The 16,349-nt window shown below is 36.7% G+C and overlaps 1 protein-coding gene across 1 annotated transcript; it reads left to right on the top strand.

The window, feature by feature from the left end:
• The first annotated feature begins 14,645 nt into the window (after positions 1-14,645).
• LOC145772292 (lambda-crystallin-like) lies at positions 14,646-15,751 on the top strand. Its single transcript, XM_082584160.1, has one exon. The coding sequence runs from the start codon at positions 14,669-14,671 to the stop codon at positions 15,662-15,664; it is 996 nt and encodes a 331-aa protein (XP_082440286.1). The 5' UTR covers positions 14,646-14,668; the 3' UTR covers positions 15,665-15,751.
• The last annotated feature ends 598 nt before the right edge of the window (positions 15,752-16,349 follow it).

Here is a 16,349-nt window from a genome sequence, read left to right as displayed (position 1 = left end):
CCAGGAATATCGCTCCTTCTCAACTGTACATGTCATGAATGGCAATAGCATACATAGTTTCAACATGTGCTTTGTGCAAAAAGGCATGTTGCATTTGAAGCTACAATGAGGAATTTTGCCGAGATTATTTCTTTTTTTGTAATAATCTGTTCCTCTGATGTCGTCTACACATATGGTACAAAACGCTTTGTGGATGGCTGTGGTTGATGATTCGGTTGTGATTAGCTCTGTTTTTTTTTCAAAAGTATTAAAGTGTAAATACTAAACTAAAGTAACGGATCATTATAGCCTACTATAGTTGCTAAAGTTTGCTTTTCATGTTGTGAACAAGTTTTATCTTCGTAAAAACTGGTCAACTTCACTTTCTTTGCAATGACGCAACAAAAACTGCATGAATTGAGGTAAAACGATAAATTGTACTATGAAGCCCATTGCGTTTCGTTCTTAGTTTTAATGTGTGATTGATGACTTGACTGCGGCCACTGTGTATACAATAGCAGAAGCGATGAGTCATTTCGATGCTGATTGCCAAAATCTAGGAATTTAGACAAAATTTTTGAACAACCTGTGACAAAATGCTTATTGTGAACCACATAGTGTTCCAAAAATAATTAACCAAATTAGGTTTAAACGATGCTCAAGCAAATGATAAAAAGTAAAAGTCAAGAAATATCAGCGTTTTAGGAAAATTCCTTCTATATAAAATTTCAAAACTAGCGAAGGGCGTTGCCATTTGAACACGTCTGATAACAGGTCGAGTTAAACCGTAGCTTATGATTGGTTGGCGGTTTCATTCTAGTCAAGTTTAGTGGCAGAATTTCGACTTGTTAAAGTGGCTACCTGTATACCAGCTCCAGATCACGCATGAGCGCATATTGATGTCAAACGTAATGCTTGAGTGGTGCTTGTAAGAATAGCCTCTGATGCTATTTTTACAATATGTTGTAAGAATAGCCACAGCCTAAATTTTTTTAGACAAAGCTCCGTATAAAAGATAAAACAATGTAAAACAAAGTCCAGCGATTCACATGGCATGCCTTGTGACTCTATTACAGACACAACGCACATCTGAAATTTGTATCAACTTCAGAGCTCTCACTTTCAAGGAAATTTCCTTGTTTTAAGTAAATTTAGTTCTATTTTAAACTTTTAAAGACTTTTAACACTCACTAACGCTATTGGCTGTCATTTTTGTACATTTTGCATGTAAATAATTGCGTAGCCTATTTATCGTCCTAGTGTTTTTTTTTGTGAATGTAGTGTTTTTTTCAGTCAAATCTGGTACTTTTCCGTAACAAGAGAGTGGCAACATTGTTTGCGAGGTTTCTACTTTCTACATTTAAAGACGGCCGTGACCATGTGATCGTATTCATAGTCAAGAATCAACATGTCTTTCAGATTCTAGCTGCGGTGTCAAGTACAGTACTTTGCTTACTTATTTCGGACATTTTAATAACCGGTAGGCTATATACTGTTAATAAACTGAGTAGTAGTTTTAGACCTTATTTTACACTATATAGTGTAAATATAGCCAAATAATAGCATTGCCAGATAAGGAATTCTGTCCTAATTTGAGAAAAGTTTAAAGCTGTTGAAAACAAAAACTTGCATTTTGGACTTTTTTTTTAGTTCTGGGTAAAGATCAAAACCCTAACCTTATTCCTAAGTTTAACTCTTACCTTAACCGGGTGCAACCTAATTCGTACCCTGAACAATTCGTACTCTCATTTCGTACCCTGAAAAGATCGAGAGAAAAAATAGCACAAAACCGAAGTCGCTGATCGCAACAAAACCGAAGTCACCAATCGGAGTTTCCACAAAAATTTTAAAGTTAGGGTTAAACGGAAACTCCGATCCGTGTGCTATTTTGGCTTTGTTTAATTTTTTCTCTTGATTTTTTCAGGGTATAAATGAGGGTACGAATTAGGTTGCATCCACCTTAACCCTTCCTAACTTTAATCCTAACTCTGGCAACACCTGATTGTAACCATGGCAACAAGTGGGTAAAAATAGCCACTTTGTTAATGTAAAAGTACGTCGAAATACGGTTAAAATCGGAAGAAAATTACAGTAAAAATGTGGTAATCTGAGGACAAATGTGGTAATACAAGTGGTAATCTAGCTTTGTAAAAGTGGAAGCACTGGTGTGTTGATTGATGGAAGAATTTTTTATCTGCAGACTGAGAAAGCTTTTTTTGGATTTCCTAATACCACGTAATGCATAATCTTCTAGTGTAGCAATCCAATATCATGCCAAACACATAACTTTCCTTCCTAACAAGTGAACCATTTTAACCCATGCATAATTCCTAAAGATTTTGGGTGCTGGTTAAAGATCGGCCGCCTTGGTCAGTGACGTCACGAAAAAGTGTAACGTCATGCAAAAAAACGCAACTACTTTTAAGAAGGGTGCAAAAACGCGGAATAGAAGTAAAAGCGGAATGCTTAACTTAAACTGTACTATTTTGTACCAATTCTCAGCAATTCAATTTTTACAATAAAAATACCAAACCAACACAAATTAAAAATGTATGTTTTGCTTTATTAACCTACCAAGTTTCACGTTTATATGTTATCTACAAAACAAGCTTTTTTCCAAGGCGATTCGATCGTGGTTCAGTATTAGCCGCCCACAGTTTGCTGTGATCGATGAATACTGCCTCCACCAAATATGCTGTAGCTTTCTCATTTCTGCTCGGATTTTAACAATTTTTCTATTGTTGGATGGCATTATGCTTCATCTACTTGAATGCATTAATTGCCAATCTAAAGTAGGCATTATATTTATGTAGCGCTAACTTAAACTTTACTATTTTGTACCAATTCTCAGAAATTCATTTTTTACAATAAAAATACCAAACCAACACAAATTAAAAGAGTATGTCTTGGTTTATTCATATGTTAACTTTCCCATTTATATATAATCCACAAAACGAGCAATCGTTGTTCAAACGTAACCGCTCGACGAAGCTTTTTTCCAATGCATTTTTCAAGGCGATTCGATCGTGGTTCAGCATAAGCCGCCCACAGTTTGCAGTGATCGATGAATACTGCCTCCACCAAATATGCTGTAGCTTTCTCATTTCTGCTCGGATTCTAACAATTTTACTATCGTTGGATGGCATTATGCTTCATCTACTCGAATGGATTAATTGCCAATCTAAAGTAGGCATTATATTTATGTAGCGATAACTTAAACTTTACTATTTTGTACCAATTCTCAGCAATTCAATTTTTACAATAAAAATACCAAACCAACACAAATTAAAAGAGTATGTCTTGCCTTATTAACCTACCAACTTTCACGTTTATATGTTATCTACAAAACGAGACATCGTTGTTCAAACGTAACCGCTCGACGAAGCTTTTTTCCAAGGCGATTCGATCGTGGTTCAGTAGGCTATTAGCCGCCCACAGTTTGCTGTGATCGATGAATACTGCCTCCACCAAATATGCTGTAGCTTTCTCATTTCTGCTCGGATTCTAACAATTTTACTATCGTTGGATGGCATTATGCTTCATCTACTCGAATGGATTAATTGCCAATCTAAAGTAGGCATTATATTTATGTAGCGATAACTTAAACTTTACTATTTTGTACCAATTCTCAGCAATTCAATTTTTACAATAAAAATACCAAACCAACACCAATTAAAAGAGTATGTCTTGCCTTATTAACCTACCAACTTTCACGTTTATATGTTATCTACAAAACGAGACATCGTTGTTCAAACGTAACCGCTCGACGAAGCTTTTTTCCAAGGCGATTCGATCGTGGTTCAGTAGGCTATTAGCCGCCCACAGTTTGCTGTGATCGATGAATACTGCCTCCACCAAATATGCTGTAGCTTTCTCATTTCTGCTCGGATTCTAACAATTTTACTATCGTTGGATGGCATTATGCTTCATCTACTCGAATGGATTAATTGCCAATCTAAAGTAGGCATTATATTTATGTAGCGATAACTTAAACTTTACTATTTTGTACCAATTCTCAGCAATTCAATTTTTACAATAAAAATACCAAACCAACACAAATTAAAAGAGTATGTCTTGCCTTATTAACCTACCAACTTTCACGTTTATATATAATCTACAAAACGAGACATCGTTGTTCAAACGTAACCGCTCGACAAAGCTTTTTTCCAATGCATTTTTCAAGGCGATTCGATCGTGGTTCAGTATTAGCCGCCCACAGTTTGCAGTGATCGATGAATACTGCCTCCACCAAATATGCTGTAGCTTTCTCACTTCTGCTCGGATTCTAACAATTTTACTATCGTTGGATGGCATTATGCTTCATCTACTCGAATGGATTAATTGCCTATCTAAAGTAGGCATTATATTTATGTAGCGCTAACTTAAACTTTACTATTTTGTACCAATTCTCAGAAATTCATTTTTTACAATAAAAATACCAAACCAACACAAATTAAAAGAGTATGTCTTGGTTTATTCATATGTTAACTTTCACATTTATATCTAATCCACAAAACGAGCAATCGTTGTTCAAACGTAACCGCTCGACGAAGCTTAAACTTTACTATTTTGTACCAATTCTCAGAAATTCATTTTTTACAATAAAATTACCAAACCAACACAAATTAAAAGAGTATGTCTTGGTTTATTCATATGTTAACTTTCACATTTATATCTAATCCACAAAACGAGCAATCGTTGTTCAAACGTAACCGCTCGACAAAGCTTTTTTCCAATGCATTTTTCAAGGCGATTCGATCGTGGTTCAGTATAAGCCGCCCACAGTTTGCAGTGATCAGTGAATACTGCCTCCACCAAATGTGTTGTAGCTTTCTCATTTCTGCGCGGATTTGAGAAATTTTATCATCGTTGGAAAGCACGATACTGCATCTATCCGATTTAATTGGTTGCAAGTTTAAAGTAGGCATTATATTGATCTAGCGCTAACTTAAACTTTACTATTTTGTACCAATTCTCAGCAATTCAATTTTTACAATAAAAATACCAAACTATCACAAATTAAAAGAGTGTGTCTTGCCTAATTAACCTACCAACTTTCACGTTTATATGTTATCTACAAAACGAGAAATCGTTGTTCAAACGTAACCGCTCGACGAAGCTTTTTTCCAATGCATTTTTCAAGGCGATTCGATCGTGGTTAAGTATTAGCCGCCCACAGTTTGCTGTGATCGATGAATACTGCCTCCACCAAATATGCTGTAGCTTTCTCATTTCTGCTCGGATTCTAACAATTTTACTATCGTTGGATGGCATTATGCTTCATCTACTCGAATGGATTAATTGCCAATCTAAAGTAGGCATTATATTTATGTAGCGATAACTTAAACTTTACTATTTTGTACCAATTCTCAGCAATTGAATTTTTACAATAAAATTACCAAACCAACACAAATTAAAAGACTATGTCTTGGTTTATTCATATGTTAACTTTCACATTTATATCTAATCCACAAAACGAGCAATCGTTATTCAAACGTAACCGCTCGATGAAGCTTTTTTGACAATTTTACTGACGTTGGAAAGCACGATACTGCATCTACCCGAATCAATTGATTGCATGTCCAAGGTATACAGTATATTTATCTGCTAACTTAAACTTCACTATTATAACATCAATTACTCCGAAAGTGATATGACATTTGGACAACACCATGAACTCCAAACAGACTTAAGCAATGATATCCATAAGCAGACACTAGGCAAAAAGTGTTTACTAATTCTCTTTAATTGAATCTTGCTTGAACATTTTTAATTATTCCAGACATGTTGGATCAATGTGCTTGGCCTACGCAGTTTTTGAAGTCAAGATTCAGTTGGTCAAGTAAAAATAGTAGGCTACACATTTAGCCAAACGCAGCAACACCAGTTTTCAAGATTAAACAATAGAAACCCTTTAATGATGCAGAAATCAGTAGTCTTAACAGCATCAAATTTTACGTCTTGAAGCAGTTTAACATCGCCTATTTTAATACGAGAAGTAAAATGGGGTGACTTTGGTCCAATTATGAGCCACCGCTTACTTTAATTTTACAATGGTTCTGGGAGAAAACTTTAATTGTGACCGATATTGAGGGCTATCAAGAGCCCTTACATATTACCAATTTTGAAGTCATTTGGTCCATGCGTAGAGTTTCAAAAAAAACAAAACTATAAGTGGTTTTCACTTCAGTGTTTATTTGTGAATTAGGGTTAACTGATTCGTGTAGATGAAGTATCGTGCTTTCTAACTATGGTAAAATTATTGAAATCCGAGCAGAAATGAGAAAGCTAAAGCACATTTGGTGGAGGCACTATTCACCGATCACAGCGAACGGGGGGAGAATCGAGTCGCCTGAATGCTTTGGAAAAAAACTTCGTCGAGCGGTTACGTTTGAACAACGATTTCTCGTTTTGTAGATAACATATAAACAAGAAAGTTGGTAGGTTAATAAGGCAAGACATACTCTTTTAATTTGTGTTGGTTTGGTATTTTTATTGTACAAAATGAATTGCTGAGAATTGGTACAAAATAGTAAAGTTTAAATTAACGTTACATAATTATAATGCTTACTTTAGATTGGCAATTAATCCATTCGGGTAGATGAAGCATAATGCCATCCAACGATAGTAAAATTGTTAAAATCCGAGCAGAAATGAGAAAGCTACAGCATATTTGGTGGAGGCAGTATTCATCGATCACAGCAAACTGTGGGCGGCTAATACTTAACCACGATCGAATCGCCTTGAAAAATGCATTGGAAAAAAGCTTTGTCGAGCGGTTACGTTTGAACAACGATGTCTCGTTTTGTTGATTAGATATAAATGTGAAAGTTAACATATGAATAAACCAAGACATACTCTTTTAATTCGTGTTGGTTTGGTATTTTTATTGTAAAAAATGAATTTCTGAAAATTAATACAAGATAGTAAAGTTTAAGCTTCGTCGAGCGGTTACGTTTGAACAACAATTGCTCGTTTTGTGGATTAGATATAAATGTGAAAGTTAACATATGAATAAACCAAGACATACTCTTTTAATTTGTGTTGGTTTGGTAATTTTATTGTAAAAAATGAATTTCTGAGAATTGGTACAAAATAGTAAAGTTTAAGTTAGCGCTACATAAATATAATGCCTACTTTAGATTGGCAATTAATGCATTCGAGTAGATGAAGCATAATGCCATCCAACAATAGAAAAATTGTTAGAATCCGAGCAGAAATGAGAAAGCTACAGCATATTTGGTGGAGGCAGTATTCATCGATCACAGCAAACTGTGGGCGGCTAATACTGAACCACGATCGAATCGCCTTGGAAAAAAGCTTGTTTTGTAGAAACGTGAAAGTTGGTAGGTTAATAAAGCAAGAATTGTACAGTTTAAGTTTAAAATCAATAGGCATTCCGCTTTTACTTCTATTCCGCGTTTTTGCACCCTTCCTAAAAGTAGTTGCGTTTTTTTGCATGAAGTCACACTTTTCGTGACGTCACTGACCAAAGCGGCCGATCCTTAACCAGCACCAGATTTTGTATTTTTCCATCTACCATCTAAGCTGTTCCAAATAGAAAAAAGGTAACAGAAAATAAAAAGCAATGGCTATTTGACCGGCTCCGGTCTTTGAATCTGAAACACTATTTGACTGGTCATGACGTCACTATACAGGCACCTTTTTCTCTTTCAAAGCAAAAGACGAGAAGCGCGTATATAAGTTCTAAATTCGACAATTCTATTCAACTCGATCCATGGCGCGTGCGATACTTTCTGGCTCCTATTCTAAGGGGAGTGAGTTTGATACTACCCGGAAGCGTTTTTTTTTTGTAACTAAATTTTGACCCGAAGTGCCTTTTTGTAGTCAATTTTTAATTTGAGTTGCATTACATTTACATACATTACCATTTTTTAAAAAGAAGCATTGTATATGTAACTAAGTTGTTGAGAGCAAAAATGTAATGCTTCGTTCGGCACACATGGTCACATCAATCAATCATTTTATTTGTCGTCATTAACGCGTCTGGGACGAAAAAGATACTAACTACAAAAATCGATATAGACCTACGGGTGAAACCTAGTTCGTACCCTGAACAGTTCGTACCCTCAGTTCGTACCCTGAAAAGATCGACAGAAAAAATTAAAAAAGGCCAAAGTTGCTGATTGCAGTTTAATAGCATAAAGCCGAACTCGCTGATCGGAGTTTCCGCAAACAAACTCGAGGGTTAGGGATGGTTAGGGTTAACAAAAACTGCGGAAAAATGAAACTGCGGAAAAATATTTGCGGGAACTGCGATCAGCGAGGAGAGAGGGAGAGAAACCTTTTATCTTGTCTGCTGCGAAAATAGGGTTAGAGTTAAAGCATAAATTACTCTATGGTTAGGGTAAAGGTTAGCGGAAACTGCGGAAAAATGTTTGCGGAAACTGCGATCAGTGAGGGTTAGGGTTAGAGAGCATAGATTACTCGATTGTTAGAGTTAGGGTAAGCGGAAACTGCGGAAAATGTTTGCGGAAACTGCGATCAGCGAGGGTTAGGGTTAGAGCATAGATTACTCTATGGTTAGAGACTAGTGTTAGGGTTAGCGGACAACTAAGGAAAATAGTTTGTGGAAACTGCAATCAGCGAAGGTTAGGGTTGAGCATAGATTAGTCTATGGTTAGGGTCAGCGGAAACTGCGGAAAAATGTTTGCTGAAACTGCGATCAGCGACTTTGGTTTAAAACTTTTGTGCTATCTTTCTCTCGATCTTTTCAGGGGGAAAATTTAAAACGTTTGCGGAAACTGCGATCAGATGAAGTGAGAAAAAACAAAAGCACACTGATCACATCACAAAACTTCTCACTTCCTGCAAGAGCTGGAATGGTCCATGCACAACCAAAGATGAGTTGTTGGCTGTGCTCCAACAACATCTAGACAATACCAAATCAATTGTATGCACTGAACTAGCATTCTTTATTCACACTCATCCTCATGAACGAGCACATCTAATCCAGAATTACACCGCCAAAGTAGAATCTCAATTGAAGAAAAGGTGGAAAATTTATGCATACTGTTAGGCGGTTCCCATGGCACAGCAATATCATCTGCTCATGTAGCATTGCCTACCAATGAAGATGCATTGGCAATAATCTCGAACCAACCTGCTCCTATTTCTCTTTTTGAGGTCAATGAACTTTGCGCTACATTCTGGTGGAACGAGATACTTCAAGAAGATGCTTTCAGCCAAAGATTATAGTATTGAACATTTTGTGAGAAAGGACTCTGAAAAGAATGTTTACTGGGTACATGCAGAAAAACCAGTTGATGACAAAGTTGATGTAGAACAGATCCTTACAAATGAAAATGGAAAAAGGCTTATTATTACAGGAAAGTGGGACTTTGGTAAAACAAACAAATTATGTTTGAAAAATGCCAAAGAAATCGAAGCTCTATTCAACAAAGCAAAACCTACCTTCTAAGTGTATCAATATCATGCACAATTGCTGATCTAAATATCAGTAATAATGAACATAATTCTGATATGCATAAACAATAAACATTCATAATGGCAACATAGAAATATTGGGACTCATCAGAGGTGAATATTCTTCTCAAAACACCTGATATAATCCCCTGCTAATCTCTCAATCGCCCCCCACCAATATAATAAACAAACAAAGAAGGAGTCAAATACAAACCCTTGAATTTCCACATGCATTGGGGAAGAACATTCAGGGAGCAAGTCTTTTAGGCGCTGACAGGCGCTGGTCTAATTGGCGCGCACACTGTGGCGTCTGGATATTTAGGTGCGGAGCACTGTGGCGCCCGGTCATTTAGGTGCTATTCCTAGTAAAGTCTGTAGATTGTATTAGCTTGGCAGCTTGCCAGAAAATTATATCATGGCTTCAGTGAGTGAAGCTGCTAAAACCGGCAATGCTTTTCACACAAAATGTTACATTGAACAGAAAAATATATTGTTGTTTTATTGATTTATTATTGTTTTATTTGTTGTTAGTCCAAGTTTGCGTTGGTGAAAGCTTTATCAATAAATCATTCAAGCTTCCGAACATTATTGAGTTCATTTTTAGTTAACTCTTTCGCGACCACGGACGTATACACACGCCTTGGGATTTTTGCCATGATGACCAAGGAAGTATCCCTACGTCCAAGGTTAAAAGGTAGCCTATTTCAAGCAAAAAAATAATGTAAATGATGGCAGATCCATAGTCTTTGCCTGTCCTTTTTTGGCTAATTAAAAAAAAATATTTTGGCCGTGCAGTTATCAGATGAGGACTCCTTAAAGATGGGGACACAGTGGATTTTTTTTTCTTTCACTCATTGAAATTGGCAGTCAAAACTGGCTAAGCAACCCCTTATTTTGGAATTTCTCGATCAAAAAGACTGTAGGCTAAATTACGTAAACTTTTTGCTTAAAATTTTCTAAATTTCTCCGTAATCATTCTGCTGTACCTCCTAAAGCATTGCGCGCAGAAACGAAGTAAATTTTTTCTCATGTGCAGAATTGTTTTGGCATTCGATTAAACTACATATATTTGCATATTATTGTATCATGCTTGGGTAGTAAAAATTATAATGAAGTACACTTTTCTGCCAATTTTTAATTTTTTGAAAAATTAGAAAAAATACCTTTTGGAAGGTTGCTAACATAGTACATAGAATGTTTTAAATTTTATTGCAAAGCTTTGCATCTTCGGATAGCTGAAGATGTATGCTTTCATTTGATGTCAAGATTGTGCGTCTACGTCGATCACATGACATGTTTTTACCGCGTAAATACAACAGATTTGTGTGAAAAATGTCTTGTAATTTAGATTAAATATAAATTACTTCTGTTCGGGATGGATTGGCCATGTGACGAGAACGCGTAAGACGCTCTACTACTGTTCACATGAATACATTTCTACAGGGCATATAGGCTACAAGTTGCAAGCATAATGGTGAGACTTCGCTCGTTATTAAACCTAGTCCGGGTTTTGACGGAAAACTAAGTTACTCTTCACTCAAGCCTACCGCCCGCTTGAGTACAGCCTACGGTACATTTTTTACTGATGTTTAGTTATTATATATTTGACCTAACTAAAAGTGAACTCAATCTCATACATTTTCGGAAACTTGAATAATTTATTGATAAAGCTTTCGCCGGCGCAAACCTGGACTAACAACAAATAAATGCTGAACACGCGTATTAAAAAAAAACAACATATTTTTCTGTTCAATATAACATTTTATGTGAAATCATTGCCGGTTTAAGCAGCTTCACTCACGGAAGCCATAACATATTTTTCTGTTCAATATAACATTTTGTGTGAAAAGCATTTCCGGTTCAAGCAGCTTCACCCATATATTTTTCTGTGTAATATAACATTTTGTGAAACAGCATTGCCAGTTTAGGCAACTTCACTCACTGAAGCCATGACCAACAACGCACACGCATTAACAAAACAATATATTTTCCTGTTTAATATAATATTTTGTGTGAAAAGCATTGCCCTACGCCCCTACCTGCCAAGCTGATACAATCTACAGACTTTACTAGGAATAGCACCTAAATGAACGGGCGCCACAGTGCTCCGCACCTAAATATCCAGACGCCACAGTGTGCGCGCCTATTAGACCAGCGCCTAACTGTCAGCGCCTAAAAGACGTGGACCCAACATTCACCCCTGGGACACAACACTGACTATAGTCTATCCTTGTGCTCAATATACTGTGTACATATTATATATATTATGTGAGTTAATTATGTGCTATGTAATGAAGCAAATTTTCAAATTCTCGCATGTATATAATACCATAAATGGCACCATTTGGCCATTTCAAGAGCTTTTTCACTTTTTTTTGCACCAAAATGTTTGCATTTATTCTGACCATCCCACACGAGGGCTTAAAATACTGGAATTGAGATGTGGGGGGCACAGCAAGAAGATTTTTACAATAATTTTTTTTTCGAGGGGTATTTTTGGAAGAAAAATCAAGTTTTGGCCACTTTCTACATGAGATAGATGATTTTAACCACCAAAAATGGATTCATTGCTGAAAAATGAGTAGGAATACGCTTTTAAATCAACTGATTCCCTCAACTGTGTCAGATTTTATATCCAAAATTAATTTTTATGAAAAAAATTTCCTCGCTGGGGTCAAAAATCACATTTTTTGCCCCTAATGAATGGTTTTTCAATATTTTGACCTAAAATTTGGTATACAGCCTAGATTTAGTATATCTATCAAAATAAAATTGGATATATTATACTATTTTTTGGGTACCCCCCCTCTGGTCTCACGCCCCTATTTGAAAAAGAAAAGGCAGTGGCTATTTGACCGGCGCCGGTCTTTGAATCTGAAACACTATTTGACCGGTCATGACATAACTATATAGGCATTTTTTTTCTTTTTCTCTTTCAAAGCAAAAGACGAGAAGAGTACCTATATAACTTCTAACGTCGGCAGTTATGTTCTACTGATTCAGTGGTGCGTAGGATAAGTCTCCGGCTGGTGCTCCAGAGGAAATGAGTTCGATACTACGCGGAAACGTTCTTTTATTTTTAACTAAGTGACCCGAATTGACTCATTCGTTAGGCTGCTGCATTTTTGTGGTCAATTTTTAATTTGAGTAGCCTACAGCCCAATTTTTTATGTCTTTTCAACTATGAAAAATAAAGTTAGAGTTTAATTTTCTGGAATTTGAGAATTTCTCTGGGTAATTTTCTGTTTGTCATTACATTTTTGCGTCGTTCGGCAAACACGGTCACATCCTCTTATGACAAACGGATAATTATCCAGAGAAATTCTTAAATTCAAGAAAATTAAAAAACTCTAGCTTTATTACTCATATTCGAAAAAACATAAAAAAGTGGGCTGTAGGCTACTCAAATTAAAAATTGACCACAAAAATGCAGAAGCATAACGATTGAGTCACTTCGGTTCAAATTTAGTTAAAAATTAAAAAAAAAAACGCTACCGCGCAGAATCAAACTCATTCTCTCTGGAGCACCAGCCGGAGACTTATCATACGTGCCACCGAATCAGTAGAACATAACTGCCGATTGTAGAACTTATATAGGCACTCTTCTCGTCTTTTGCTTTGAAACAGAAAAAGAAAAAAATGCCTATATAGTGACGTCATGGCCTGTCAAATAGTGTTTCAGATTCAAAGACCGGAGCCGGTCAAATAGCCACTACCAAAAAAAAGGTGCCTGATAGCTCAATTGGTTAGCCAGTCACTTCTGGAACGAAGAAGCTTCAAGATCAAGCGGTGCTGGTTCGACTCTCGGGGTGTGCGCTTGAGCAACGCACGTTAAGGATTGCTTTCCATTCAGCGGCATCTTATGGATGGAATAGTTCCCCGGCAACAAGACTTTAACAATCGGAAACTTTACTCTGTCAATCTCGGTGATCGGGCCTGCGTCAGTGATTCAAAGCCTCTACAAGTATGCAAAACTGCCAGGATTAAGCTCTGCAAGAAGCTTTCCCAGTCCGAGGATAAAGATTCAATCAATCATGTATAGTGACGTCATGACCAGTCAAATAGTGTTTCAGATTCAAAGACCGGACATCGGAGAAATAAAAGGCTATTATCCAGAGAAATCCTCAAATTCAAGAAAATTAAAAAACTCTAACTTTATTACTCATAGTTGAAAAGACATAAAAAATTGGGCTTTGGGTACTCAAATTAAAAATTGACCACAAAAATGCAGCAGCCTAACGATTGAGTCAATTTGGGTCAAAATTTAGTTTAGGGAACGTTCAAATATTACGTAACGCCTTCGAGGGGGAGGAGGGGGTTATGCAAAGCGTTACGTTAGCGTCACATCGGGGGGGAGGGGGTTCAAGCAAAACGTTACGTAATGCTTTCGAGTACGGAATGGTAGTTTTTTGTGCTGAATTCGTAGTGAAAAAGCGTTACATGGGGGAGGGAGGGATTGAAAAAAGCGTTACGTTGGCGTTACATGGGGGAGGGGGGTTCAAAAATTCGGAAGAAAAGCGTTACGTACTATTTGAACGTTCCCTTAAAAAAATATGTTTCCACGTAGCTTCAAACTCATTCCCTCTGGAACACCAGCCCGAGACGTATCCTACGCGCCACCGAACCAGTTGAACATAATTGTCGAATTTAGAACTTATATAGGCACTCTTCTCGTCTTTTGCTTTGAAAGAGAAAAAGAAAAAAGTGCCTATATATTGATGTCATGACCAGTCAAATAGTGTTTCAGATTCAAAGACCGGAGCCGGTCAAATAGCCACTGCCAAAATAAAACTGTCCACACTCGCCCTTTGAGAGGAGAGACATGGTCCCATGGAGAAACAAACAGCTAAACGCAAAAAATTAGAATGTATGCAATTTGGATAATTGGTAAAATGTGATAATTCATAGCCTCTTATTATTCCTTCGTTATTCAGTAATGTTTAAATTCATTTTGTTATACAATATTATATATACAATATTATACGACCTACAATATTATACAACCTGCAATATTATACAAATACCTTCTGATAACTAAAAATTATAATTCGAGTAGGTAACAATTGTGTGTAAATAGTTTAATGGAGCCAGATAGTTAAATTAGTTAAAATATCCATTAGACAGAATTTCATGAGACAGTTAATTAACATTTTAAACCACCGCTAAAAGCAGTTGAGTAGGTGAATGAAAATATTTTCATGTTTCAGATTACAGTTTATTAGTCTGCAGTTTTTGAAATATCATGTCTAGTGGCATTGTAAAAAAGATGAAGTCGGAAAAAGTGGGAATTGTTGGGAGCGGATTGATTGGAAAAAGTTGGGCGATGCTGTTTGCCGGCGCTGGATATAGGGTGGTGATGTATGATGTAGATCCAAAGCAATTGGAGAAAGCTCTTATTTCCATTCAAGATCAGCTCTTCAGCCTAGAAAAAGAACAACTCCTTCGTGGAAGACTGACCGCTGATGCCCAACAGAAACTCATAACAACAACTGATAGTTTGTCTGTCGCTGTTAAGGATGCTCTCCATGTGCAAGAATGTGTCCCAGAGGATGTTGATTTGAAAAGGAAAATTTTTGCTCAAATTAGTGAATTATGTTCAGATGGCAACACTGTTCTTTGTAGTTCCACTTCATGTATTTTGCCTTCTAAAATTTTTACCGGTCTTCCACGCGTTGCTCAGTGTATAGTTGCCCACCCTTGCAACCCCCCATACTACTGCCCTTTAACCGAAATCATTCCTCACCCAAAAACTCATTCCATAGTTACATCAAGAACAAAGGAACTTATGGTTGAAATTGGGCAAACGCCAGTTACCTTGACAAGAGAAATTGATGGTTTTGGATTGAATCGTCTTCAGTACGCAATTCTCAATGAAGCGTGGCGGTTGGTTGAAGGGGGACTGATGACTCCTGAAGATGTTGATAAAATATTTACCGCAGGGCTTGGGATGCGGTATGCTTTTATTGGACCATTTGAAACCATCCATTTGAATGCAGAAGGCACAGAAAATTACATGGAAAGATACAGCTCTTCAATAAAACGCGTTTCAGCCACTTTTGGACCAGTTCCAACGTTTGATGGGAAGACTCTTCATGACGTGAGCAAAAGAATGTCGTCACAAGTTGCAGCTAATGAAGCGGAACTGGCTGAGAAGAGAAGACAGCGAGACATCCGTTTAGTAGCTCTCTCTAAGTTAAAAAAAGACTTGGATGCAAAACCAAGTAGTTCAAACCAGTGAAAACAAAGCATACTCTAAAAGAACTCGTTGTAATCGGCAGTCTGCGATGTTATGGGCAGCAATTGATAACGCGCGCTTGGGAGCATTTAAATAGCAGTGGGCTATACTGGGGTGATTTTGACTTTTTTCAAGTAACACAACAGAACTAGAGTTTAAAAGGTGCCTATGGACATACCTAGGAACGTGCAAAAACATTTTTTTGATTTTGTTCAAATTCCGGATGGAGTCCGGACTTTATGTGAAAAATACAAAATGGCCGCCATACAAATTGACAAATCTGCAATAAATCTGCTTCCAGTCAAGCTTTTGAGCTGATTTTAGTGTCAAAAGAAGCAGCAAATTGAGCCTGTTACTTTAAAAGAGCAACAAAATGCCCAGCATGGTTGAATGTTTTCTAAAACTTTGAAACTATTATATTTTGGTCAATATTTTTCATAATTTTTTCACGTTTTTTGGTGCAACTTGAGATTACTGGTTGCATCCAAGAATAATAATTACAATTTCAACACTATATACACATAACTTGTTACCGGTATATGAAATTCACATAAAAATGTCATGAAATACACTAGATATTTGAGAAACATTTATACACTTTAGTAACGACACAATGGTCGTCACACCTTGGAACACCCATTCCGTCTCTACTGTGACAGGGATGATTTGAACAGGATTTACATCCTGA

This window comes from Aplidium turbinatum, chromosome 6 (genome assembly GCF_918807975.1).
Source record: "Aplidium turbinatum chromosome 6, kaAplTurb1.1, whole genome shotgun sequence".
In the NCBI taxonomy this organism is placed as follows: Eukaryota; Metazoa; Chordata; class Ascidiacea; order Aplousobranchia; family Polyclinidae; genus Aplidium; species Aplidium turbinatum.
The sequence above is the reverse complement of the archived record's forward strand: the minus strand, read 5'-3'. Positions and strand labels throughout refer to the sequence as shown.

Bases quoted from the DNA above. Each gene is read 5' to 3' on its own strand.
- LOC145772292 (XM_082584160.1), top strand. From the start codon at position 14,669: ATGTCTAGTGGCATTGTAAAAAAGATGAAGTCGGAAAAAGTGGGAATT.